This window comes from Asterias rubens, chromosome 4 (assembly GCF_902459465.1).
Source record: "Asterias rubens chromosome 4, eAstRub1.3, whole genome shotgun sequence".
NCBI lineage: Eukaryota > Metazoa > Echinodermata > Asteroidea > Forcipulatida > Asteriidae > Asterias > Asterias rubens.
The window spans coordinates 13,423,954-13,450,077 of NC_047065.1; the positions used below are offsets into that span (position 1 = coordinate 13,423,954).

At 38.9% G+C, this 26,124-nt stretch overlaps 1 protein-coding gene and 1 long non-coding RNA gene across 3 annotated transcripts in view; one reads left to right on the plus strand and one right to left on the minus strand.

Moving 5' to 3' along the window:
* On the plus strand, nucleotides 1–25,867 carry LOC117288784. Of its 2 annotated transcripts, none has more exons than XR_004518908.1 (3): nucleotides 1–95; nucleotides 2,653–2,776; nucleotides 25,796–25,867. It is a non-coding gene; the product is annotated as an uncharacterized LOC117288784 (long non-coding RNA). The 2 variants fall into 2 exon arrangements; XR_004518909.1 differs by lacking the exon at nucleotides 25,796–25,867 and adding an exon at nucleotides 16,910–16,931.
* Nucleotides 12,062–26,124, minus strand: part of LOC117288783 (G-protein coupled receptor 54-like) — a 35,899-nt gene continuing 21,836 nt past the window's right edge. Inside the window, exon 3 of the mRNA XM_033769619.1 lies at nucleotides 12,062–14,321. Coding sequence (XP_033625510.1) covers nucleotides 13,687–14,321 — 635 coding nt within the window. The 3' untranslated portion in view covers nucleotides 12,062–13,686. The remainder of the gene's footprint in view (nucleotides 14,322–26,124) is intronic.

The following is a 26,124-nucleotide window of genomic DNA, read 5'->3' on the forward strand; positions in this document are numbered from 1 at the left end:
TGCATGTGGATGCCTAACATTCACACACACGTTGCCAGGCTTCTAATTACCATGTACTAAATTTTCTTCTGCAAAAGATGAAGTCATCTATTTTGGTAAGTTGAAGACATTAATTGGGGTTTGTTTTGTCAAAGAAATGGAACCAAGATGCTTGTAGGAATGATCAAAGAAACATGTGGCTCGGCTACTTGTGTGGTTCTTTTTGTGCTAGTTTACATTATCGCGCCATTGACGCAAATCGGCAACAATCGTGTGCATCGCTCTTGAGGGCGCCACACAAGTGCTCTGGGCAGAGAGACGTATTTAGCTCTGTCTGTGGGCAATGCACAGCTCTGGCTCTGGCTCAACCGCACTTAAACTCCCATACTACCAATGTTAAAATGCTAATTAAACAAATTAAATCTCAGCCTCTTGAAAGCCAATCAGATATATTTTTCAGACAATTAGACTTTAGATATCTCTTCAAATTTTTCCAGGTCAGCAGTTTGGAATGTTTGCTAATTACCCCCCCCCCCCCCCAATTTTTCCAAAGTGGAAATTGAATTCATGAGGCAATCCCCCATTTCCGAGTCAAATAGGACCAATTTTAAAGCCCAAGTTCGTCAAAGCTCCTCAAAAGTTTAAACACAGAATCCCAAGGTTGTGACAGGTTTTTCAGGGATGAGATTGACTGTTCAGACTTTTGGCTGAATTCGGCCTGGTGAAGAAGATCAGACACTATTTTTTTCCACAAACAAAGAAATCCTGTTCAGTGGTCTACGTCTCTAGTGCTTTGGATAATGTTTCGATAAGCTCCTTGGAATCTATTATCCCGGGGGGGGGGGGTGGTTAACGGTATCAAAGTTTCAGATTTTTCCGTTAGTAATGACTCTCACCCCTGGTTTTTATAAATACACAATAAATACTGATTGCATGAACCCCAACAAGTTATTATTCGAAGGTCAATTTGGGTCTAACAAAAATATTAACCTTAGCGCATAAATGTTTTGTGGTTCACCATTCTTTGAGGGAACACCAACAGATTGTGGGGGCAGGTTCTTGAAATGTTTGTGCCCCCGCCCCCCCCCCCAACCCCCAGCTACGTCGCTGTGCGGCTCCTTTGTTGCAGGAGATAATGTGTGCCCCCCCCCCCATTTCACTTTTCCATTTAAGTTGATACAGTTTGTTTTGCGTTTAAAGGTGCTTCGCGAATACTGGCAGCAAATCAAAAGTTTTGTTTTGTGGGGGAACACATTTTCGGGGGTGTTTTTTACTGAGGTAATAAGCAAAAAATCAACACAGCTGACTTGCATAATGTAAAAGAAATACCCCCGAAATAATGGTCAAAAATATGTTTGTTCTCTAAAAAAAATAATAATAATAGTAATAATAATTTTTTTTTAAATAACAGACAAACAGATCCATAAAAGTACAAAAGATGGAGTCATCTATTTGGTAAATTAAAGCATTCTTTTGATTTTATTTTGTTCAAGATATGGAACCAAGATGCTTGCAGGAATGATTGAGTGAACCGTGCGGCTCGGCTAAATGTGTGGGTCTTTTTGAGCTAGTTTACATTATCGCGCCATTGACGCAAATCGGCAACAATCGTGTGCATCGCTCTTGAGGGCGCCACACAAGTGCTCTGGGCAGAGAGACGTATTTAGCTCTGTCTCTGGGCAATACACAGCTCTGGCTCTGGCTGCATCCGCACTTAAACTCCCATACTACCAATGTTAAAATGCTAATTAAACAAATTAAATCTCAGCCTCTTGAAAGCCAATCAGATATATTTTCAGACAATTAGACTTCAAATATCTCTTCAAATTTTTCCAGGTCAGCAGTTTGGAATGTTTGCTAATTACCCCCCCCCCATTTTTCCAAAGTGGAGATTGAATTCATGAGGCAATCCCCCATTTCCGAGTCAAAACAGGACCAACTTTAAAGCCCAAATTCGTCAAAGCTCCTCAAAACAGATCCATAAAAGTACACGCTTGTATGCTTCGTTTTTGAAAGGGTAAGGGCACTAAAACTTGTTTTCTCTACTGGAGCATTTCAAAGGCACACAGACAATAACAAAGGGGTTATATGGAGGCAGTCGCCTGCCTTCGTGAAGTATCAGAGCCCTGAATGTTCACACAGGGACTCGTGACAAGAATATTTCATCACAGGGCAGTAGCTTTACGTTATTGTGATTGCATAAAGCATGTGGCTATTTCAAATTCCAAAGGGCCCGACCATTCTTTAATCAAAGCCACTGTACTTCTGGAAATTGTCAAATCATCAAATGAAAGATAGAAGGGGCATAGCAAAATAATAATATAGTCAATTTGCAGAGAGCATAGCACGCAGTTTTGTAATTAAGTTTGCGTTCCACTGTTTAATTTCGAAACGGTGATTGTCTCAACAAATCAAAATGCAATCATACATAAAAATGCATCTACGGAGTTAATAAAAATATGGATTGAAAACGAGTTTCGTTCTGACCCCTGTCGGTCGAAGAGAATTCTGTGGTTTTTAAAAGTTATTGCTGGAGATAACAATTCCGAAAGTTCTTCACAAAGTATGGCCATTTTGAAGTTTTCGCGGTGTGCCATTTAAAAAAAAAAATTATGTAGCAAACCTTTTTATCTTGCATGATTTTAAACACAGTTTTAAACGTCTTTTGCGCAGGACAGTTTGGGAGCAAACTTTGAACACTGTGCGATCTTTGTCGCTCACATCCACAATTCTCACCACTTGTTGTGAAATATACTACATGAAGTTAAAGATAGTTTACGTCCAGAGGTTTAAAAGGGTAAGTCCGAAGTAGTGTTCTACTAGGTCTTAACTTCTGTCTGAAGTGAATTGCCGACAAAAAAAAACAGGTCTGCTCACGAACTGTACATTTCTTGCGACAAAGCGCAAAACAAAATTAAAACAAATTTAAAGACACTGGACACTATTGGTAATTGTCAAAGGTGTTTCTCAACATATGCATAAAATAACAAACCTGTGAAACTTTTACCTCAATATTGGTCGAAGTTGCGAGATAATAATGAAAGAAAAAACTCACTCGTCACACGAAGTTGTGTGCTTTCAGATGCTTTATTTTTGAGACCTCAAAATCTAATTCTGAGGTCTCGAAATCAAACTCGTGGAAAATTACTTCTTACTCGAAATATTTGTTACTTCAGAGGGAGTCGTTTCTCGCAATGTTATATACTATCAACAGCTCCCCATTACTCGTTACCAAGTAATGTTTTATGCTAACCACTATTTTGAGTAATTACCAATAGTCTCCACTGCCTTTAAAGAAGCCTTATGGCAAACAAAACCAAAGATTAAAAGGCACAGATTGTAATTCCTAAATGAGTAGTAAACACACATTCACCTCTTCTCAATATTGAAAATAAACATTTATTATATTCACTCCAGATAACGTATCATAATATTACATTAAACTCGATGTTCTGTTTTTACAAAAATTCAGCTGACACTGTGGTGAAAATTTATAGACCCGCTGTAATAAGTCTCTGTAGACAACGATAAAGACAGAGCAAGAAAAAGACACTTTGTGTGATATTCATGTATACGTTTGCACGATATAGAGTAATCATGAATAGACGTTAAAGCCATTGGACACTTTCGGAACAGAAAAAAAAGTTCACTGATTTACAAAAAAGTACAGGGTTTACAGAAGGTAATAGTGAAAGACTTCTCTTGAAATGTTATTACATAAAATGCTTTACTTTTTCAGAAAACATTAAAACAATATTATCAATTCTCGATATCGAGAATTACGGATTCAGTTTAAACACATGTCATGACACGGCGAAACGTGCGGAAACAAAGGTGGGATTTCCCGTTATTTTCTCCCGACTCCGATGACTGATTGAGCCAAAAATTTTACAGGTTTGTTATTTTATATTTAAGTTGTGATACACGAAGTGTGGGCATTATTGGACAATACTGTTTACCGAAAGTGTTGTACGAGTTACTCATTCTAACTTAGGACTAACTCTAGTCCCAACTCTTTGTGAAATCGACCCCTGGACACTATTGGTAATTACTCAAAATAACAATCTTACTTGGTTAACGAGCAATGGAGAGCTGTTGATAGTTTAAAGCATTGTGGTAAACGGCTCCCTCTGAAGCAATGTAGTTTTTGAGAAAGAGGTATTTGAACATTTTCATCAAAAACATAATGTGTTAAAGGTTGCAGGGGAGCGTGGGCACAGTACAGCAAATTGAAAAATGATTAAAAACTGTGCGGGTGTTGTCAATTCAAGTACGTTGGTAATTGTCGGAAGTTTTTCCTGTCGCAAGAACCCGGAGAAACATATTCAAACTTTCACGGCCTATTACCTGCTAAATATATCCTTCAACACAATCAATTAGTGTGTGCACGCAAGGGAACATTGGTAAAGTGTCCATGTCTTTCTTTAAAGCCATTGGACCCTTTCGGTACAGGACAAAAAAAATTCACAGATTTACAAATAATTTACAGAAGGTAGTGGTGAAATACTTCTCTAGAAATATTATTCCATGAAATGCTTTACTTTTTGAGAAAACATTAAAACAATATCAATTCTCGATAGCGAGAATTACGGATTTATTTTAAACACATGTCATGACACGGCGAAACGTGCGGTTTTCCCCGTTATTTTCTCCCGACTCCGTGACCGATTGGGCCTAAATTTTCACAGGTTTGTTATTTTATATATAAGGGACACGTTCCCTTTGATCGGGGAAGTTGGTGTATGAAAAGCGCTTGAAACCGTTTGTTCTAAAATGCATATGGTTAGAAAAGTAGTTTTAAAAGTAGAATACAATGATGCATAAGTATGCCTCGAAACTGCACGGTTTTCCTTTTACTTTGCGGACTATAACACGGTCGACCATTGTCTGGAGTCAAAACTTTAACTCCACAAAAAAACGTGCCGTTTTAGTTTTCGACGTAAACGGAGAACCACGCAATTTCGAAGCATATTTGTGTGGATTTTGTAATTTACATCTGTTTAACCATAATGCATTAAATAACAAACAGTTACACACGATTTCCATAGACCAAATCGCCCGCTCCAAGGCAACGCGTTCCTTTAAATACAATGCATAGTTACGATCAAACTCTTGTTGATGGTTGTTGAGTATTCTGTGTGACACGGGTAACGAAAAAGGTTTTCTCGAATGCTCCTATAAGAGTCTTGATTGTTTTCAAGTTTGATCGATTGTTACAACAACAAAAGTTGACAAGAGAGAAATAAATATCAACCGGTTGTACGAGCGAGCCAGCACTCGATGTAGGTCGGAATGATAAGCGCTCGTTTACATTTAAAGGCACTGGACACGTTTGGTTATCACTCAAAATAATTATCATCATAAAACCTTTCTTGACTACGAGTAGTTGGGAGAGGTTGGTAGTATAAAACATTGTGAGAAACAGCTCCCTCTGAAGTGACGTAGTTTTCGAGAAAGAAGTAATTTTCCACGAATTTGATTTCGAGACCTCAAGTTTAGAACTTGAGGTCTCGAAATCAAGCATCAGAAAGCACCCAACACCGTGTGACAATAGTTTTTTTTTCATTATTATCACACAACTTCTACGACCGATTGAGCTCAATTTTTCACAGGTTTGCATTTTATGCATATGTTGAGATACACTAAGTGAGAAGACTGGTCTTTGACATTTACCAATAGTGTCCACTGTCTTTAAAGGCACTGGACACGTTTGGTAATTGTCAAAGACGAGTATTCTCACTTTGTGTATCCCAACACATGCAAATACAATAACAAATCTGTGATGTTTTATACTATCAACAGCTCTCCGTTGCTCGTTAACCAATGAAGTTGTTATGTCAAAAATTATTTTTGGAGTGATAACCACTAGTTTCCAGTGCCTTTGAAGGCACTGGACACGTTTGTCAAGAACGAGTATTATCACTTGGTGTCCCAACATATGCATAAACAAATGTGTGAAAATTTTGACTCATTTGGTCATCGAAGTTTCAGGAGAACAATGAAAGGAAAAAACACCCTTGTTGCACAAACTTGTGTGCTGTCAGATACCTAAAAAGGGTTGAAGCCTTTTAATATTTGAGTGAGAAACTACCTCCTTCTCAAAAACTATACGTTACTTATAAGGGAGCTGTTTTTCACATTAAAACTATCAACAGCTCTCCATTGCTCGTTATTACCGAGTACGTTTTTATGCTACCAACTACTTTGAGTAATTACCAATGGTGTAGAAGAAGACACACTGAGCATTCAAAATGTAGAAGTCGGGTTACTATTTTGCAACAACAATGTTTGTATAAAAATGACCATTTAAAGGCAGTGGCATGGACACTATTGGTAATTACTCAAAATAATTATAAGCATAAAACCTTACTTGGTAGCGAGTATAGGGAGAGGTTGATAGTATAAAACATTGTGAGAACGGCTCCCTCTGAAGTGCCATAGTTTTCTCAACATATTTTTGCTTAAAACAACAAACCTGTGAAAATTTGAGCTCAATTGGGCGTCGAAGTTGCGAAAAAATAATGAAAGAAACAAACACCACTGTCACACGAAGCCGGTGCTTTCAGATGCTTGATTTTTAGACCTCAAAATTTAATTCTGAGGTCTCGAAATCAAATTCGTGAAAAATTACTTCTTTCTTGAAAACTACATTACTTCAGAGGGAACCGTTTCTCACAATGTAGTAACAGCTCTCCGTTAATCGTTACCAAGTAAGGGTTTATGCTCATAACTAATTTAAGTAATTACCAATAGTGTCCACTGCCTTTAAATAGTATAACATGAAAGGGCGAGGCGACACGTATACAACTTGCACCTCATTTTGAATCATTGGAAAATATTGCGTTCCTTCTTTTTTCTTTTTCTTTGTTTCCTTCTTCTTTTCTAAATGACGTCGTGGTGTTGACTTTCATGAATCTTCCATTCGAACAGGCTCTCGTTTAAATAAGATCCGTCACAGGAAATTAAAAAAACAAATCATCAAATACCGATTCCATTTCGAAACGAACACATGATAACAATCTCATTTATCATATATTTTAACGAGTGCGTGTTTCAAATTAGTTAATTATAATTTGTCTGTGATGTTCAGAGGACAATGCAATATCTATAAGAAATTGATATTACAACGACGAATATCAAATCAATCAGACCTCTTTACCATTAGTAGCTTGTTAAAAACCTTCCCTCGGTGTATACTCTTTATAAATAACATGTTTTGTACAATCCCACGAAAGCTCAATGGTGTGCCCGAAATTTACATTAAAATTGTTGTTTTAATTAAAAGTGGTTTTCTACAAAGCTGTTTTAACGTCATGGTTAAGTTTGTTTCCCCGACCGCGTACGTTCACCTCACAAACGCGTACGTACGAACGTTTGTTTTACTTTTCTTTTCCGTGCTAAGCAATCATCTGTTCCTCGCTGACAAAGTTGTACAAAATTGGTTAAACAAAATGTGCGTAATATCCGTATAGTGAAGCGTAGGTACGGGTTTTGGACGCTTTGAAATAAAATTCAACTTGTACCCTTTATAACAGCTTGGTAGTTTTCTGTATAGGTCTAATCCTTGCTCAAGGCAGTCGCATTATTCACTCCGAAAAAGACGCCTTTGTAATCCCACCGGTATACACTGTGCGTGGTGCGTGTAATCACACCGCACGACCTACCCGTATACACACTGTCACATCGTACGATTACTGTGCACAAGTCATCCGCACTCGTACCACTAACCGCATGCCGCGGCCTAACGGCCGACGCATGCGGATGTGTATGGGCCGTCGTGTCGTGCGATATGTGTTACGCACAGTGTATCCGGGTAGGTTTTGTACAGAGCGGCGGTTTTTTTTTTGGAGTGATAATTCGACTGCCTTGAGCAAAGCTTTATAGGCCTAATGAAATGTCAAGGTAATAACTCAGCCGAGATCTTGGCACCAATTCCTTCCTCGCCATTCCAGACTGGACTTCCCCGTTAATCAGAGACTGAATAGAGTATCCGAGCTACCGTAATATCAACGCATCTCAGTTTGATAAAGTGGAGAATCAAATAAGTCACTTTTTATGAAACCAGAAAACATAATTTGCAAATCTTAGTGATTTATCGGGCACGACACTCAGTGTAAAAACTAAACTATTACGTGTTTGGTCCTGAAATTTGCTGAAAATGTTAATAAATGAGTTCAACAAGAAAGTCTATTTTTTTTTTAAAGGTTACACAATTTTGTATTTTGTTGACATGTTCATATTTTTTTTCTTCAAAATCACCTTTATTACCCCCATGACAATCTTGTCGTCTCACCTATATTAGTTATTATTATTTATATCAGGCTTCCAGAGGCAAAAATATATCAGCGTATTGAACGCTGTGTCAGTAAAAGTTCCCGGATGGAGCAATATTGCTTCAATATTGCTCCATCCGGGCATTTTAACACTTGCACGCGCATCACACGCGGCGACTGATGCAACGCTCACCATGTTGGGTAAGTTCATAGAGCAATATATATAGCTCTATGGGTAAGTTAGATTTACGTGTATTAACGCCGCGTCGCCTAAAATGCGCACTTTTACTGCATAACGCACAGCATAGTATACAAATATTGACTGCTTCGAGTGCTATGGTTAAAACTATGACTCCCGAGGTGATCCCCGGAGCGTTCTATTTTCCCAAGGCGAAGCCGAGGGAAAATAGACCGCTACGGGGATCACCGAGGGAGTCATAGTTTTTAACCATTGCACTAATAAAAGCAGTCAATGTTTGTTTTATAACACCCCAAACATTTCAATCTGAATACTGTACTATTATTATTAAGTTACAGACCTGAATGCTACAATCCACGGACGACGCGAATACAGATTGCAAACACTTTTACTGTGCTGCATGTAGTGTCGTGCAATCCGAAATGGTTACAGACTATTAATTTATCATCCTCGTACACCCAACGGACGTCTGGGTACTGCACGCCGTGTGCTAGTCTTCGGACTAGCGCATGGCAAACCGACGCACTATCACACGGCCGTCGTCTAGCAAAACTAAGACATGTCATGTGACGCGCTCTAAACCAATGAGCAGGCAGAATACTTGCAAAGGGAGTTATAAAGTTATATATAAAAACGCACAGTGAAATGGCCCACAGTATGACGCATTCAAGATTTTCAATAGCATTGAAATAGAAACAAAACATAATAAAATTGAATTGAAAATCTGGAATCAGGTGAGCCAAAATAGTGTTGCTTTGATCAAGTCCTCAGCCTGATATAAATAATAATAATAATATTGGATTGATTTTTTCGGGGGATACAAGAATATATTGCACGAGCTATGACAATATTGCACGAGTCAAAGACGAGTGCAATATTGTCATAGCTCGTGCAATATATTCCTTTATCCCCCTCAAAGCCATCCAATATTATATAATTATTACATTTAATCGTCACATGGATACAAACACGAAGCCCTTTTGAGGTATGGCGGACGTGATAGGAGTGTACTGTTTGGTTTGGGTGTATACACACAAATTTACCCAAACATTTAATGGTGTAGCACTGTGTCCGCCATATCTCAAAAAGGCTTATTGGTGGGGTTTTTCCTTCAAGTTCTACCCCACCAAGTGTGTGAAAGCAGTGTACGACACCGGTGTGTAAAAGCACTGTACAATTTAAAAAAACAAAATTAAATGTTAAAACCTTTGTTTCCCAAAAATATTCTTGTGCATTCCATTGACTTTCTGGCAGGCAAGATAACAGTACACTGTATGTGAAACCTTTTGCATTTTTGGTCATCACTTTCACATAAATTCAAAAGTTAAGCAAAATAACAGGTGAACTAGATTTTAATGTGCCCCTTAATACACACCATAGTTAATTAAACCCAGATGCAATCTCCACTGTGCAATTGCTCCACAAACTTTAAGGAATTTATCTCTTCATCTATCTTCATCCTATGTAATAATATTGGGCTGCTTTAAAAAAAAACATTGCAGGGAAACCTAGCTTTGATTCAAGTCCAGACACGTGTCATCGTCAGAATTGTTTTGTGATGCTCTGCATTCCCCAACCGTACCCCCAACCGAGCGCGTACTGCTACATACGGCTTGTTTCGTAATTGCCGCCATGCTTATGGCCCATTTAATTACACGAGAACGGGACTTGAATCAAGTCTAAGGCCCAAGTCACACGAGCCAATTTACAGGCAATCCGTTCCAAGCAATCTCTATGAAGAAAAGGCATTCACATTTGAATTTTACACATTTTTTTTCTTGGGGATCATTGTTTGAAAAATGACCCATGTGTTGTCAAAGTAGTCCGTGCATTTAGTTGCCTCCAGGTTGCCTGTGAAAGTTGCCTCGTGTGACAAGGCCCTAAGGAAACCAGGGGTCGATTTCACAAAGAGTTAGGACTAGTCCTAACTTAGGAATAGTCCTAGGAGATATACAAATTGCATGGATAGTCTTAAGTTAGGACGAGTAACTTGTCCTAACTCGTGATAAGACTAGTCCTAACTCTTTGTGAAATCCACCACAGCCGTCGAGTTCACAAAACTCTTCCTAACTTATGATTAATCTTATGACTTAGGAAGAGTCCCAACCCTCCACTGAAGCATGCAGACCTTAAGATTAATTCGTTACTCGTCCTAACTCGAGAAAAGACTAGTCCTAAATCTTTGTGAAATCCACCACAGGCCCTGTTGTTCTATTGCAAATGTGATATCGCATGTCACTTGGTCTATGTGACATCACGAACTGAGTGTTTATACCAATACAAATTTACTCATCCACGCTCTCACGATATTACTCACAGTATTTAAACAATTTTAAATCCAAATCACAAATAATTCAAGGTGCAATAAATATTTGACAAAAGTAAACTGTTTATAGTTATAAATATAATTTGTTTATCTGAACTTATCAAACAATGGGAGACTTTTGGGACGCTTGGTGGCAGCAGACTGTCTTTTTCCCTCTTCTTTCCTTCTCAGCGCCTTGTATCCTTTGGCAATTTGGCGCTTTATAAATACTGTTTTTATATTATCAGGTAAAATCCATTGTTCTCGATCATGTGCGCACGGTCAGGACTACGTAAACAATGGAAATTTACCTGGTAAGTCTGCTGCCACATGGCGTCCCAAAGTCTCCCATTGTTAGGAGTGTAACAATTAACTAGTTTAAAATTTGAAGTAACTCACACACTATCCCTGTTACATATATCACATGACATATACAGCTGTTAAAAGTAAACTGTTTATAGTTATAAATATAATTTGTTTATCTGAACTTATCAAACAATGGGAGACTTTTGGGACGCTTGGTGGCAGCAGACTGTCTTTTTCCCTCTTCTTTCCTTCTCAGCGCCTTGTATCCTTTGGCAATTTGGCGCTTTATAAATACTGTTTTTATATTATCAGGTAAAATCCATTGTTCTCGATCATGTGCGCACGGTCAGGACTACGTAAACAATGGAAATTTACCCGGTAAGTCTGCTGCCACATAGCGTCCCAAAGTCTCCCATTGTTAGGAGTGTAACAATTAACTAGTTTAAAATTTGAAGTAACTCACACACTATCCCTGTTACATATATCACATGACATATACAGCTGTTAATAATATTATTTTACATAATATATAATAATTCTTGAAACCTCACCATGCAATGCCTCAAATCGTAATAATGCTGAAGTGCATTTTTATCGGACCTTTTTAAGAAGTCCCAATTTAATTTGTGCGTTTGAATACAATGTGTCAATCCGAGGGATGGCAACTATATGAACTGAAGTGTGGACCTGAAAGGCAGTGGACACTATTGGTAATTGTCAAAGACTAGCCTTCACAGTTGGTGTATCTCAACATATGCATCAAAATAACAAACCTGTAAAAATTTGAGCTCAATCGGTCATCGAAGTTGAATGAAAGAAAAATAACCCTTGTCACACAAAGTTGTGTGCGATTAGATGCTTGATTTCGAGACCTCAAGTTCTAAATCTGAGGTCTCAAAATCAAATTCGTGGAAAATTACTTCTTTCTCGAAACCTATGGCACTTCAGAGGGAACCGTTTCACACAATGTTTATATTATCAACCGCTCCCCCAAGGTTTTATGCCAATAATCATTTTGAGTAATTACCAATAGTGTCCACTGCCTTTAAAACAAAAGAAGTACATCACCCAAGAAAGGGTTTTTAAACACTATAAAATTATGGGCTTACATACACGTCGACACGGTGTTTTTACAAGTGTTGAAGAGAATATTTTTCTGAAGTGCACATAACAAAAAGAAGATTTTACGTACATAAATAATTATTACTAAATCGTACATACGTATATTCACTAGTGTGCGTGTCTTTTCGTTTTTTTTATGACAGTGTATTTTTTAATACGTAAACGTGTATAGTGACAAAAACATTAATACGTGCGAATTGGTACGTACGGAATAGTAACCCGTAAATTTAGAACATGTTCCCTATGTATGGAATAGCTTCCTTTTCCTCTTCCCTTGTTTTATTTGTTTTGCCTGAAAAAGACTTCCACAGTCTTTCGTGTGTACTATATGTTAAAAAAATTAATACTGTGTGGTCGAAAAAGTTTTACGTAAAAAATTGATCACTGTATGTGTTGTCATCTTCATACCGAACTTGATTATAAAAGAGTCAATAACCAGATTAAATAATTATTTTACAGTAATTTCAAACTTCTCCAAAACCCTGTCGTCCGTACTTATTATATAACCAACGTCACTTGTTTACGTCACTTCTGTGAACACAATGTTAATATCAGTGCGAAAATACAACGTGTATCAAAGTCTCTTTCTGTAAGTTTGATGTAAAACTAACGTGTTTCGCGTGCCTAGTCTTGCCTCGTGGCGTTGCTATTATTATTATCCATCATATAGGTTATATATACCCCAAGGTTTCTAAGTAAGATGCTGGTAATTTGATCTAGTGCAATCAGACGTTACCATAAGAGCTCCTTGAGAAAACCAATTTCTCGATATCATGTGGTCAATTTAACGTCTGCAACCGTGAAAGTGTCCCAGTGCACCATGTTTTTACTTCCCGTATGATTACATTGTTAAGAGCTTAACTTCGAAAACGCCCGTGCGAGAGGTGGATGTCTCAAGTCAGACTATATAGGCCTTTGTGCATATAAATGGCAAGAGGGTAGTCAGCCGTGATACTTCACAGAGGCAACGAACATGCCTTGGCGCCCTTGCCCTTTCAAACACGAGAAGTGGATGTCTCAGTCAGACTATAGGCATTTAGTGCATACATGCAAGAGAGTGGTCACGGAGCCAAGTGCAACGAACACGCCTTGGTGCCCTGCCCTTTAGCAAACGAGAGGTGAATGTCCCAGTCAGACTGTAGGCTCTAGTGCATACGTGCAAGAGGGTGAACAGACCTGATAGTACTTCACGGAGGCAACGAAGGCGATTGCCTCCATGCTCCCTGGTAATTGCCTTGGTGCCCTAAAAATGTTCCAGTTGAAACACACAATTTCCTCGTATGACCGGCCCTTACCGAGGAGAAAATGCACTGGTGCCCTCTTGCCCTTTCAAAATCGAAGTGTACGTGCCTGTGTGTGGTGCAAAGCAGTTCAGCTCGAAAGTTTTGTCGCCTGTTCATACCATAGGCCTCAAGTGGTTTCCGTAATAAGTGGATACAAAAGATATCAGTGCAAAAAAATGAAAGATTTGTAGTGTCACTATCCTATGTGTACAAGTGAGCTCATAGCCACGTTGAAGAACATTGTATACTCCCTGGTTCTACCGGTTCATTTGTTGAGGGTGCAGGTGATGGTTTCGGTCTGTTGTTCACAACATATGCATCAGACGATCTCTCAGCTCCACTTCTTCTTGATATACTCTGCTGGCGACGAGGGTCCGGTTGGTTGAACCTGCATTTGACGATTGATATCGCCAGCGTTTTAATGTGCCTCCGGTATGAAGGCCCCCCAAGGGTGTACACAAACGGGTTCACGCTGCTGTTCATAAACAACAGGACGTTGGCGGCGGTGTGCAGTTCGGTGTAGAGCGCGTCAGTCGGTTCGACCTCGGGGTCAAAGGCCATCCAGAGGTGAACAACGTGGACCGGCAACCAGCAGAGGACGTACAGGATGATGACGAAGAGGATACTGTTCACACTGCGCCTGCGCCGTATGCTGCTCCGTGGCCCCGCGGCTAGCATCTTTCGGCCCATCGTGGCGTAGCAGAAGATAATGATGGCTAAAGGGATGCAGTACAGGGAGGCCGTCTCGAAGGCGAAGAAATACTGCTCCCCGCTGGAGAGGTAGAACTCAGAACACGAACCCGATGCTGTCGGGCCAGCGACAAGGGCGACGGGAACCTGTATTAAGAAAGAAACTGGGGAAAAAGAACAAAGATCGTTGCTGTAAACGCAGTTGAGGTTTTCTTCATATTAACCAAGTCCACTTTAGCAAACACATTCTATGTTTTATACATCCAGGCCATGTGGAGGCATATTTTGTTCTTTCCTTTGTCCTTGTAGTTAAGGACCTCCATAAGACTTTGTATACAAAATTCATTGTGGAGCACCCAAGTCCTTAGAATTCCCCAGTGGAGACCTTAATTGTTTTCCCTTTTCTGTTTTGTTCTCGATCTCCATGAGGTAGTGAATATGAAATCACACACATAAGTGTAGCCTCCATGCAACTATCAGATAAGCGTTTCGCTGTCGAGAGAAATTCCCATTGCAAGTCGCAATACAGCGCGCCCCCAAGAGTTTTCCCGAGCGAGATCATCTTCAACAATTATTCAGATTAGACTGGGTTCCTGTCTTTATCCACAAGGATGGAGACAGGCTTGTGGTCTTACGTGCCCATTGATTTCATTTGATACAATTATTTCATTGGATAAACGTGCTTAAACGTTAGCTTTCCAAATCTGTGTTATGATTGGTCTGCTCCAAAGTGACGTGTAATGTCGGAGACAAAATGTGAACTGAAAACCTCCTTATCCCACGGAGTGGCAAGATTGTGCCTCAAATCGATTGAATTACATTTAGCGTTTTTGGTTTTTTTTTTTACATTCTAATGTGTGCCTAACGGTGACGAGGTTTGGTGATCGTCCCTCATACGGTTGACCTGTGTCACCTTGCACTCTGTGGTCACGTCACGGTTTTGAGGACCACTTTGACTTCAGGGTTCGCGTTTCATGTGATGGGAAGGCATAACAAGTCCCGGGAGGAAGTTACTCTCGAACGCTCCCCTCAAGAAAAACACTCACCGGAAGATGTTTGAATTCCTCTTGAAACTATTCTCACTTTAGCGCAACGAGATTTGTTTTCCCTCTCTCTCTCTCTTTCTTTTCGGGGTGGGGGGGGGGGCGGGACGCCTTCGTGGCGAGGGTTATTGCTCTGAGATGAACCCCAGGGCATTTGATGACGTCTTCCTATCCCCACCTCAAGGGACGGGACAAGATTGGAATGGTTAATATCCTTCTGAAATTTCACCTCAATGTGAAAGTGTTAAAGATGGTGTTAAATGAGTTGTGGAGCTGACAAGTATTCGCAAGCAGTGTTCATGTTTTGTGTGATCAACCAACAAATAACAAATTGTGAAAATTGTGGATTAACCTGTTGTGTGAGTCATGCAGGGGAAGCTAGTGAAAACCCATGCACAGTTTCCAGCATGTAGGCCTAATTGTCATTGGCTGTAACCAAAGTCCGCTGTTTGCTTTTTTTTGTTAGCGTTTTAAAAAAAAATTCCAATTTGACTCCATTTTAAATACAAATATCACATAAATGGTTCCATGTATGAACCCCATTATCAGTTAGCCTTCAAAGATGTTTTTATCAATTACCATTCTGGTTTCCATATTTTTTGGAAAACTGTGACGTCTATCTTTAAAAGAGAAATTGTCACTGAATGATAACTTGTCTACTTTTCGCGTATCACGTAAAATTAATCAGTTGCCAATTGTCTGTGGCCTCATTTCACAAATATGTGATAAATGGGTCCCAGTTTAGTAGGTCGCGTGCCTGTTCGGGTTTGTTTTTTGCACTTTGTATTTTGATGTCTGTGTGTTAAAGGGTGTATGTAACTTTTGTAGGACAAAAAACACAATGTCCACAGATTTACACTAAACTTACACAGTTTGAAGATGATGATAGTAGAAAGCTTCCCTGAAAATATTTTGTGCTGAGGTGCTGTAGTTTTTTGGAAATGAGTAAAACAATGTCATGAAAACAATTTTCGTCTCATGAGACGAAAATTATTTTAAGCATTTACAAACGTATTTTTATGACATTGTTTTACTAATTTCTCAAAAACTACAGCACCTCAGTAAGTAATATTTTGAAGGGAAGCTTTCCACTATCATTATCTTCAAACCTTACAAACCGTATTTGGAGAGGTTGGGTGTATAAAACATTGTGAGAAGTGGCTCCCTGTGAAGTAATGTAGTTTTCGAGGAAGAAGTAATTTTCTTGAGGTCTCGAAACCAAGCATACGAAAGCACACAACTTCGCGTGACAAGAGTGTTTTTCTTTCATTATTATTTCGCAACTTCGATGACCGATTGAGCTGAAAGTTTCACAGGTTTGTTATTTTATGCATATGTTGAGATACACCAAGTGAGTAGACTGGTCTTTGACAATTACCAATAGTGTTCATTGTCTTTAAATGTAATAAACCATTAACCAGTTTCACGTAATAAATGCACTGGGCACCTTTGGTAATTGTCAAAGACCAGTATTTGCACTAGGTGTATCCCAACATTTAATAAGCAGAAAATAACATGGCCACTGAAGTTGCAAGAAGATAGTGAAAGAAAAAACACCATTGATGCACAAATTCGGTGTGCTTTCAGATTCGTACATGAGAAAGGCTGCAGGCCTGAACTTTTGTTCAGATCCAAATATTTGAAGGAGAAAGTACCATGGTTGATAGGTCACCAAACTAACTCTCTCGTATGGTGCTTTGTTTCCGTAGGTATCTTCAGGCCTGATTCTTCACGGAGGCAACGGAGGGGAATGCCTCTATGCCCCTGACCATCATTGCCTTGGTGTCCTTGAAATGCCCCAGTAGAAATGTACAATTTCTTCATATAGGATGCTCTTTTACCAAGAAAAAGAAACAACCTTGGTGCCCTTGCCCTTTCAAAATCGCAGTATACAGGCCTGTATCTTCAAACCCTTTTTAATTTTGTTGTTTTGTATTTCATTTTGCACTTTTCTCACCATCACGGGAACCATAACATACACGCATTCTCTCTGGTCAACGCATTTCATCGGATCACTCTTATTAAAATGGTAATAATGACAGTTGGATGAAATACCACAGATACCTGACATCTGGTATTCCTCGGTGAATGACACTGATTTGTAGAAAACTATACAATGACAGTAGATTCTGAGACTCAACATAGATGTGCTTGTGTTTGGGACTTGTTGACATATTGTGCGTTTTTTTTTAAGTCCCTGGACAACTTTGGTAGTTGTCAAGTATTCTCAATTGGTGTATCCGAACACACGCATAAAGTAACAAATCTGTGAAAATTTTGACTCGATTGGTCGTCGAAATCGCAGGAGAATAATGAAAGAAAAACAAAAAAAACACCCATGTTGAACCAATGTGTGTGCTTTCCTATGCCTATAATATTATCAACAGCTCTCCATTGCTCGTTACCGAGTAAGTACTCATTTAGAGTAATAACCAAATAGCGTATACAGCGCTATTCAATCTTTGGTAGTTACCGATAGATACCCAGTGCCTTTAAAGGCGCATATAACAGAAGTTAGTGTTGTTTGTTTTTATTTTATTTCTATTTTTTTTTTTTAAGACAGTGGACACTATTGGTAATTGTCAAAGACCAGTCTTCTACTTGGTGTATCTAAACATAATGCGTAAAATAACAAACCTGTGAAAATTTTAGCTCAATCGGTCGTTGAAGTTGCGAGATGTGAATGAAATAAAAAAAATACCCTTGTCACGCGAAGTTGTGTGCTTTCAGATGCTTGATTTCGAGACCTCGAATTCTAAACTTGAGGTCTCGAAATCAAATTCGTGGAAAATGACTTCTTTCTTGAAAACTACGTCACTTTAGAGGGAGCCGTTTCTAACAATGTTTTATACCACCCACCTCTCCCCATTACTCGTCACCAAATAAGGTTTTATGCTGATAATGTGTTTGAGTAACTACCAATAGTGTCCACTGCCTTTGAGCTCATTTTCACAACGTTGACGATTGTAAGACTCATACATTGGTTATTATAGAAAGTGGCCTGTCTTTATTCAAAACTGCCCAGTCGGGGAACGGGCATTTTGTTTGTAGACCCATGTATCACGGGTGCGTAATTTGATTACCGCAATCAAATTAAGGCCTGATTGAACACGACCATGCACCCTTTCTTCGTTGACTTTGCTTAACCACACTATCGGATGAAATGTCACAGTTTTGTTATAGTCACCCACGTGTGTTTGTTTGAAAACGAGAATGGGATTGAAATAACACAAAAAACATGTGGACAGCATTTTCCCCTTAAAGACACTGGACAATATATTGGTAATTGTCAAAGACCAGTCTTCTCACTTGGTGTATCTCAAGTTTTTCTCGAAAAACTACCCTTTTAGGGAGCAGTTTCTCACATTGTTTTATATCAACAGCTCTCCATGTTTGCTCGTTTACCAAGTAAATTATTTTGTGCAAACAAGGGTGTTTTTTTCTTTCACTATTCTCTTGCAACTTATATTGCCAATTGGGTCAAAATTTTCGCAGATGTATCATGCATAATTATGTTGGGTAACACCAAGTAAGAATACTGGTCTTTTATTACCAAACGTGTCCAGTGCCTTTAAAGCCATTATACACTTTCGGTAAACAGTATTGTCCAAGTCCCACACTTCGTGTATCACAACTTATATATAAAACAACAAACCTGTGAAAATTTAGGCTCAATCGGTCATCGGAGTCGGGAGAAAATAACGGGAAAACCCACTCTTGTTTCCGCGCGTTTCGCCGTGTCATGACATGTGTTTAAAATAAATCCGTAATTCTCGCTAACGAGAATTTATATTGTTTTACTGTTTTCTCAAAAAGTAAAGCATTTCATGGACTAATATTTCAAGAGAAGTCTTTCACCATTACCTTCTGTAAACCCTGTAAATTATTTGTAAACTTTTTTTCTTTTTTTTTCTGTACCGAAAGGGTCCAATGGCTTTAAGTGCCGTGGGCTTGCAATACTTATTATATTGTGCAGGAGGACCGTAACGTTCGTTTGTTAATGTTCCGATCAATATTAACTCAACCATCTGTACTTGCCACAGGTGAACAAAGTACAAATAAAATAAAGTACACAATGTCTCGTTGCTTCTCGAAACTAACATAATTATGTTTTATGATTGATGACTTTCGAGTATAGCTTTTATAAAATATTGATGTTTATTATACTATGTGATAGAAAAGTGTAACAATGAACTCCTTGTATAAAACCATAAACCTTCCTGATATCCCATCCGTGTCGAAGAGATATCAATTATATACGTCCCCATTGAAAGTATTTCTTTTATGAATTTGCTCCCCTTTAAAAAAAAATGGACACTACTGGTCATTGTAAAAGACTTGCCCGCTAAGTCTGTGTATCTCAACATTATGCACAAAGTAATTTGAACTCAATTGGTCGTCGAAGTTACGCGATCATAATGGAAGAAAAATCACCCTTGTCACAAGAAGTTGTGTGCTTTCAGATGCTTGATTTCGAGACCTCAAAATCTAATTCTTAGGACTCGAAATCAAATTCAAACGTTTTAGTGGAAAATTACTTCTCTGTCACAATTTTGTATAACATCAACAGCTCTCCATTGCTTATTATCAGGTAGGTTTTCATGCTAACAATTATTTGTAGGTGTACATTTCCTTAAAGGCAGTGGACACTATTGGTAATTACTCAAAGTAATTATTAGCACAAAACCTTACTTGTTATCGAGTAATGGGGAGAGGTTGATAGTATAAAGCATTGTGAGAAACGGCTCCTTCTGAAGTGACGTAGTTTTCGAGACAGAAGTAATTTGATTTTGAGACCTCAAGTTTAGAATTAAAATTGAGGTCTCGAAATCAAGCATCTGAAAGCACACAACTTCGTGTGACAAGGGTGTTTTTACTTCATTCTTATCTCAAAACTTCGACGACCAATTGAGCTCAAATTTTCACAGGTTTGTTATTTTATGCATTATTTGTTTAGATACACTAAGTGAGAAGACTGGTCTTTTACAATTAACAATAGTGTCCACTGTCTTTAAGCTGTGAAAAGAGCCGGTTTGGTCTCCAGACGTTTCGAACATATTATACTCTGCTCGTCTTCAGTAGAAAACGCTCACTTTGAAAAAATAAAATATAAAAAAAATAAAAAAAATAAGAGACTTAAACCAGGAGCAAACTTCTTGAGAAGTATTTCAATAGTAACAACTACAATTTCTTGAAATAAATGTCCGAAACACACAAAAAGAATTAAATTGTCGAATCGCATCTTTTAAAGGAAAAAAGGCGCGAAATAACTTTGTTTTTTAATGTGTCTCAAAAAATGCCACCATGTATTTTTTTTTTCCCAATTACCTGTATCTTATGTGGACTATGGTTTGGAATGAACGTACACACAACCTTTTAAAAAAAACTGCGAGAAGCCAATGAGCTCAGGCCGAAGAACTGTTTCTTACCTTTGAAAATGGTTACAACTTTATGTGGGCCACTTCTGCTGAATTTGTTTTTGACCTTTAATGAAACATTGGGGTGAGTTCACTCTTACGGACACAAGGGACCGTGTGACAAATTGGACTCGGCCAAGCCCCATGGAAGCGTCTATAAAACAAGCCCATTTCAATATGTAGGCCTACTGGGTGTTTTTTTTTTGCAAATCAGTGAAGCACTTGCGTTTAAATTGCCAAACTGCTTTTTTCTCTGATGTGGGTGTCCAGGGAACATATATTAATCTGTCAAGACCATAATTAGAACACGAGTCGTGTCCCCCGAACCTAATTACACCTGTAACATAAAACGCCTTCCACTTGCGCCCTATTCGTATCACGATAGGAATATTTTTGTTAACGCATTTACATCGCGTACTAGCTGGAAAACTTGTTGGGATGGCGTCATGTTTTAGAAAATACCTTTTCTCGTCATGTCAAAATTTGTGGTGTATTTTTGGATTCTCAAAGCACGACGGCTTGAAGAGTTTGCTGCACAGCGCTGGAAAAGACGTCGGACCGGACCACTTTGCAAACTGACCACATCGTTAGTTGTTTTGCTGCATCAAGCAGCAATACTAGTCGACATTGCCGAAAGATTGCAAGTAATTTTTTTTTCTCGAAACGTACAAACTTACGACTAGGACTTGCATGTACTTACACGTACGTGTGTTCGATGTTAGATCGATTGACGTCACAAAAGGGGGTGGGCGGAGTCACCCCAAAACAACTTTATCTACTTTTTTTAAACATATAAATCGTTACAAACAATTACTCAAAAAAAAATGTATGTAGATGTTGGGATACACCAAGTGAGAATAATTATCTTTTGATAAATTACACAACGGGTTCAGTGCCTTTAAGGGTCAGAACCTCCGATAATCTCATACTGGTATTTAACTATATTTACCAAACGTGTTCAGTGCATTTAAGAACCTCCTATACAGACGCTGCACACAAAATTCCTTATGGAGCACGGCCTTCAGAATTTTCCAATGAAGACCTTCTTCGTTCTATTTTCTGTGTTGTTCTCGGTCTCCGAAAGGTAGAAAATAATATGAAATCATTTTTTTTTTGCCATGTACACCCGTCAATAAAGACACCTACACCAAGCCCTTTTAATGGGTGAAAGAGGCTAACGAGATTAAATGGTCAAGCGTATCGAGAACACGAACTTCTCCTCAAGGATTTCTCGAGAGAAAATAAAAAAATGTTTTTGTTGCGCTTCTTTTGATGATGCGAATGATCCAGTCTTGGGTGTCCGGGGAAGTAATTCATATGAAAATATTTATCTGCTGAATTTGACACCAAGTCAACTCAATAAATACCGTTGAGCTTTTACGTGATTTTTTTTTTCAATGTAGTCCTTAGGATTTTGCTCACAGGAAAATGTTAGCCTAACGTTTGAACCCCAATAGCATGCAGATTCTTTTTTGAAGGCTAAATGACAGCGCAGAACACATGACATTTTCTTAGAATCTTTCCCGTTATACAGCAAGTAGCCTACTTTGTCATGTATTTTTATCACGACCCTGAAAATTCAAACTCTGTAACCACCTATACATTGGCCAATCCATTACTTCAAAACCATAACATTTACCAGGAGGATTTTGGTGTGATGGGAATACGTAATTTGTTTGTTTGAATGATCTTCCCATCAAAGGGAACTCGGCAAACTCCCACAAGGGATATAAACACCAAGCTGGCAATAGCCAATCTCTCTCACAAACATTGGTTTAACGTCTATATGATTATGAATTACACAAATCAAGAAATTGTGATTCATTAATTAGACGGATATATATATTTATTCTAGTCATATGAAATGAGCGGTTAGCCGGGGGATTCGAACCCACAACCTTGTAATTGCAATTCCTGCAGTCTGACCACGGTGACATAAGGTGACCACGGTGACCTATGTGACCATGGTGACCACGCTTCATCCATGGCGTTTGCGAACGCGGGAATAACTTCTAGTTATTGCGAATAAACTGTTGCCGTCCCAGTTGCGCATGATCGGCTCGCGAAGGATTTCCAAGCAATTTGCGCGCTGATTTTGAAGGAATGTTTTGTCGCTATATACATGCACTGCAAATAAACTACAAATACTCAGATGTTAAAATTGACACCATTTTGTTGTCACAAAATCAAACGTTATTTAAACTTATTTCTTCCAACATTATTACAATTGTGTTATTTAAACACCTTCTGATGTGAATGTTGATTATCCCTTGGGTATCTATTATGTGCCAACACCTATGGTGTCAACCAGCCCCCCCCCCCACCCCCTAGTTACTTGGCATGTGTAAACTACGGCGGCGTGCCGTCCAAGGTTGCAACTTTTCTGTTAAGTTTACTCAGCTTCCTAGTTGCATTGCGGTCTATTTTGGCCACTGGGGCTGGTTGTATAAATCCATGCGAGTGTTTTTCTTAGCTCAAGTATTGACCATCTTGCAGAGCTTAAAGTGGTTCTCGATCTGCCATGCTGATACACGTGCAGCAAAATCCATTAAGGACCTGTTTTTCTTCTAGATTCTTGATAGAAACCTCGTCAATAAACTAGATACGAACGGTCAACTCATTGGTCAGGCAGCCTTCCAAGTGGCAATCCGGGTCGTTTCCGGGCAGGCAAGACACTACACTGTCCATAAGGGAAATCATCCATTTTGTGTCATAACTTACACCTAAATTCCGGAAATTCCTGAGTAAAAATGCAAAGGCCTTTTTAAAAACCACGGCTTCGGTTTGGATTCGGCATCAGGCTCCATTCTCTCGATGTCTGAAGCTCATGAGCGTGTACGCAAAGTATGCGCAATTAATTGTCAAAACAAACGCGGGCCAAGCTACCCTGAGCCGAATCTGGAGACGAAACCGTGGTTTCGAAAAGGGCCTCAGATGTACTGCAAAAACGTGGGTGTTAAAACTGAAACCAACGGTATTGTCACATACAAACTGTGAAACTTGAGGTTGTTGTCTTCTCTTTTTGTAACAGGGGTTGCGAAAAGATTGTCGTGTGTTCTTTTTGCTGGCAGTCAACAAAATAATCGTTGTTGTGTAAATAATTTATGATCTGCATTCGGGAGGATTAGGGAGCACTATAGTTGTTTCAGTGATCCAGATTGTTAATCTCCATCTTGTTGGGGTTGGCTGTTAGGGTGTTTTAATTTGTCCGTTTGTCCCTTTGTATTTATAGGCACATTTTTGAATTCTTAGTAATCTTTTTCTCCTGTCTCAAAGGGCCCAAAATTATCAGCTGTGCTGGATGGGTCACCCCCGTTTAAATGTTTTTTTTTTAAATTTATACCATAAAAAAAACAAATTAGATGAGATTTAGGCAATACAATGTACATACAAAGCCTGCAGAGTTTGCTAAAGGATAAAAGTGGTAACATTTCCAATGCCCCTCCCCTTTGGGTTTCCAACAACATGCACTGGAATATTTCAAAAGTACATAACATAACACCTGAATCGTGATTACACAAGGACCTCAGGTGTTGTACCTGGTTCCAAGCTGCACGACATGGATCCATGACAACTGGCAACCAATATTTTTTAACCGAATAGTGCTTTTATCTTTACCGAAGGGCATTTAAAAACACTTGACAAATGCTTTTTCAAACAGTATCAGTGCATGCAACTGAGGCCGGGACCTTAAAGGGGCGCATCGCCATCAGATTTGGGCGCTTTTTGGGCCGTACAAAGATTTATTTAGACATGAGTATGGTTTGAAAGATATTTGAATTGTAGAATGTAATTATACGCATAATATCCATTTAAACTCGGTGTTTTTTTTTTTTTGTTTTTTTTTTGGGGGGGGAGGTGGTGTATTTTCATGATAATAACAGGTATAATGTTTGATAAAATGTTGAACCAAATTTTGGACTCCGCACAAAATCATTGGAGGACTGTAGGTTGTATTTCTAAGAGGCAAACTATATGTTTAAGAATCACTACTCACTAATTAAAACACACTGTGGGCGTTTTTGTGCAGGAACAACTCTTACAAGGGATAAGGAGCAATTCCAAACAGCTACATGTTGAGATGTTAAAAGGCAGTATGCCCCTTTAACACCAATCCAATTTTACCGACCTACTATGGCATGGTTTATCTGGTTGACGCGTGTTCTATTGCACGGTCTCAATGTTAAAGGCACTGACTGGACACCTTTGGAGACCCTTCCCGCAAAATATGTAAATTGCACATAGCGCGTGCGCACTAACGTTTTGATTGGCAAAAAATGAGGGAAAATCGCACTGTTTTGTACACGGCTAATGCATAGATATAGAATTAAATAACTAGATCGGCCGCGCGTACATACGCGCCATTACCTGTGTAGAAAATAAAATTGTTCGCCATGGACGCGGTAAAAATTTTACGTTCGAAAGGCGACGCGCAAAAATGAACACGAGAGATAGGCCTTTGACGCGTTAAATGTCACGTGCTGACGGCAAAAAGTCACGTGCTGACGGCAACGCACAGCAAATGTACACGGGAGATAGGCAATGACAGCCCCCATGCCAGAACCCGCGTATGTACGCGCGGCCGATCTAGTTATTATATTATATATCTATGGGCTAATGGCTGCGTGGCGCAGACGCGATTGCGCGTCTGCCTAGTGCACAACCATTGATCTCCATTGTCTTCAGTATAATCGAGATCAATGTGCACAACTCTATGGTGTTTGCCAACCAACAGGGTCTGTACGCATGCGTGAATGTAATTAGCATTATTTCATGGGAAGGGTCCATTGTCAAAGCCCAGTATTCTCACTTGGTGTATCCAAACATATGCATCTAAATATAAATCTGTGAAAGGTTGGGCTCAATTGCATCGAAGTTGCAAGAGAATAATGAAAGTACAAACACCTTCATTGCATAAAATGTGTGTGCTTTCAGAAGCATAATAAAAAGCTTCAGCTGAAGTCAGTGAGAAATTACCTCTTTCTCAAAAAAACACGTTATTTCCGAGGGAGCCGTTTCTCACAATGTTTTATACTCTCAACAGCTCTCCAGTGGTTCTTATTAATTAGTAAGGTTTTTTGCGAACAGTTATTTTTGAGTAATTACCAATAGTAGTGTCCAGTGCCTTTAAATGAAAATTTAACTGAAATTTGACATTTGCTTCGATATCGTCCACAGGTGCAGCCTCCACACGTCTACAAGAATGGGCGACCTTGAAGTATATTCAAGTTGCCGAGAAAGAGAATAAATATGTAAGTTTTAACTTTTTTTTTTATATCAGCAATTCACCGAGAACGCCTCGGCAAATTGGCCAAAACGTGGTCAATGACAAAATTAATTGTATGTAGCAAGTCTATTTTGATTGTCAACATTGCTGTTGCATCTCGGAATGGATAGCTGGACAAATTAGAGTTTTAATTGATGCGCATGACATTTGAAACCGTCATTTTGATTCCACCTTGACTTTATGTAAATTTGCACAACATTAGATTCGGTTCAATTCATCT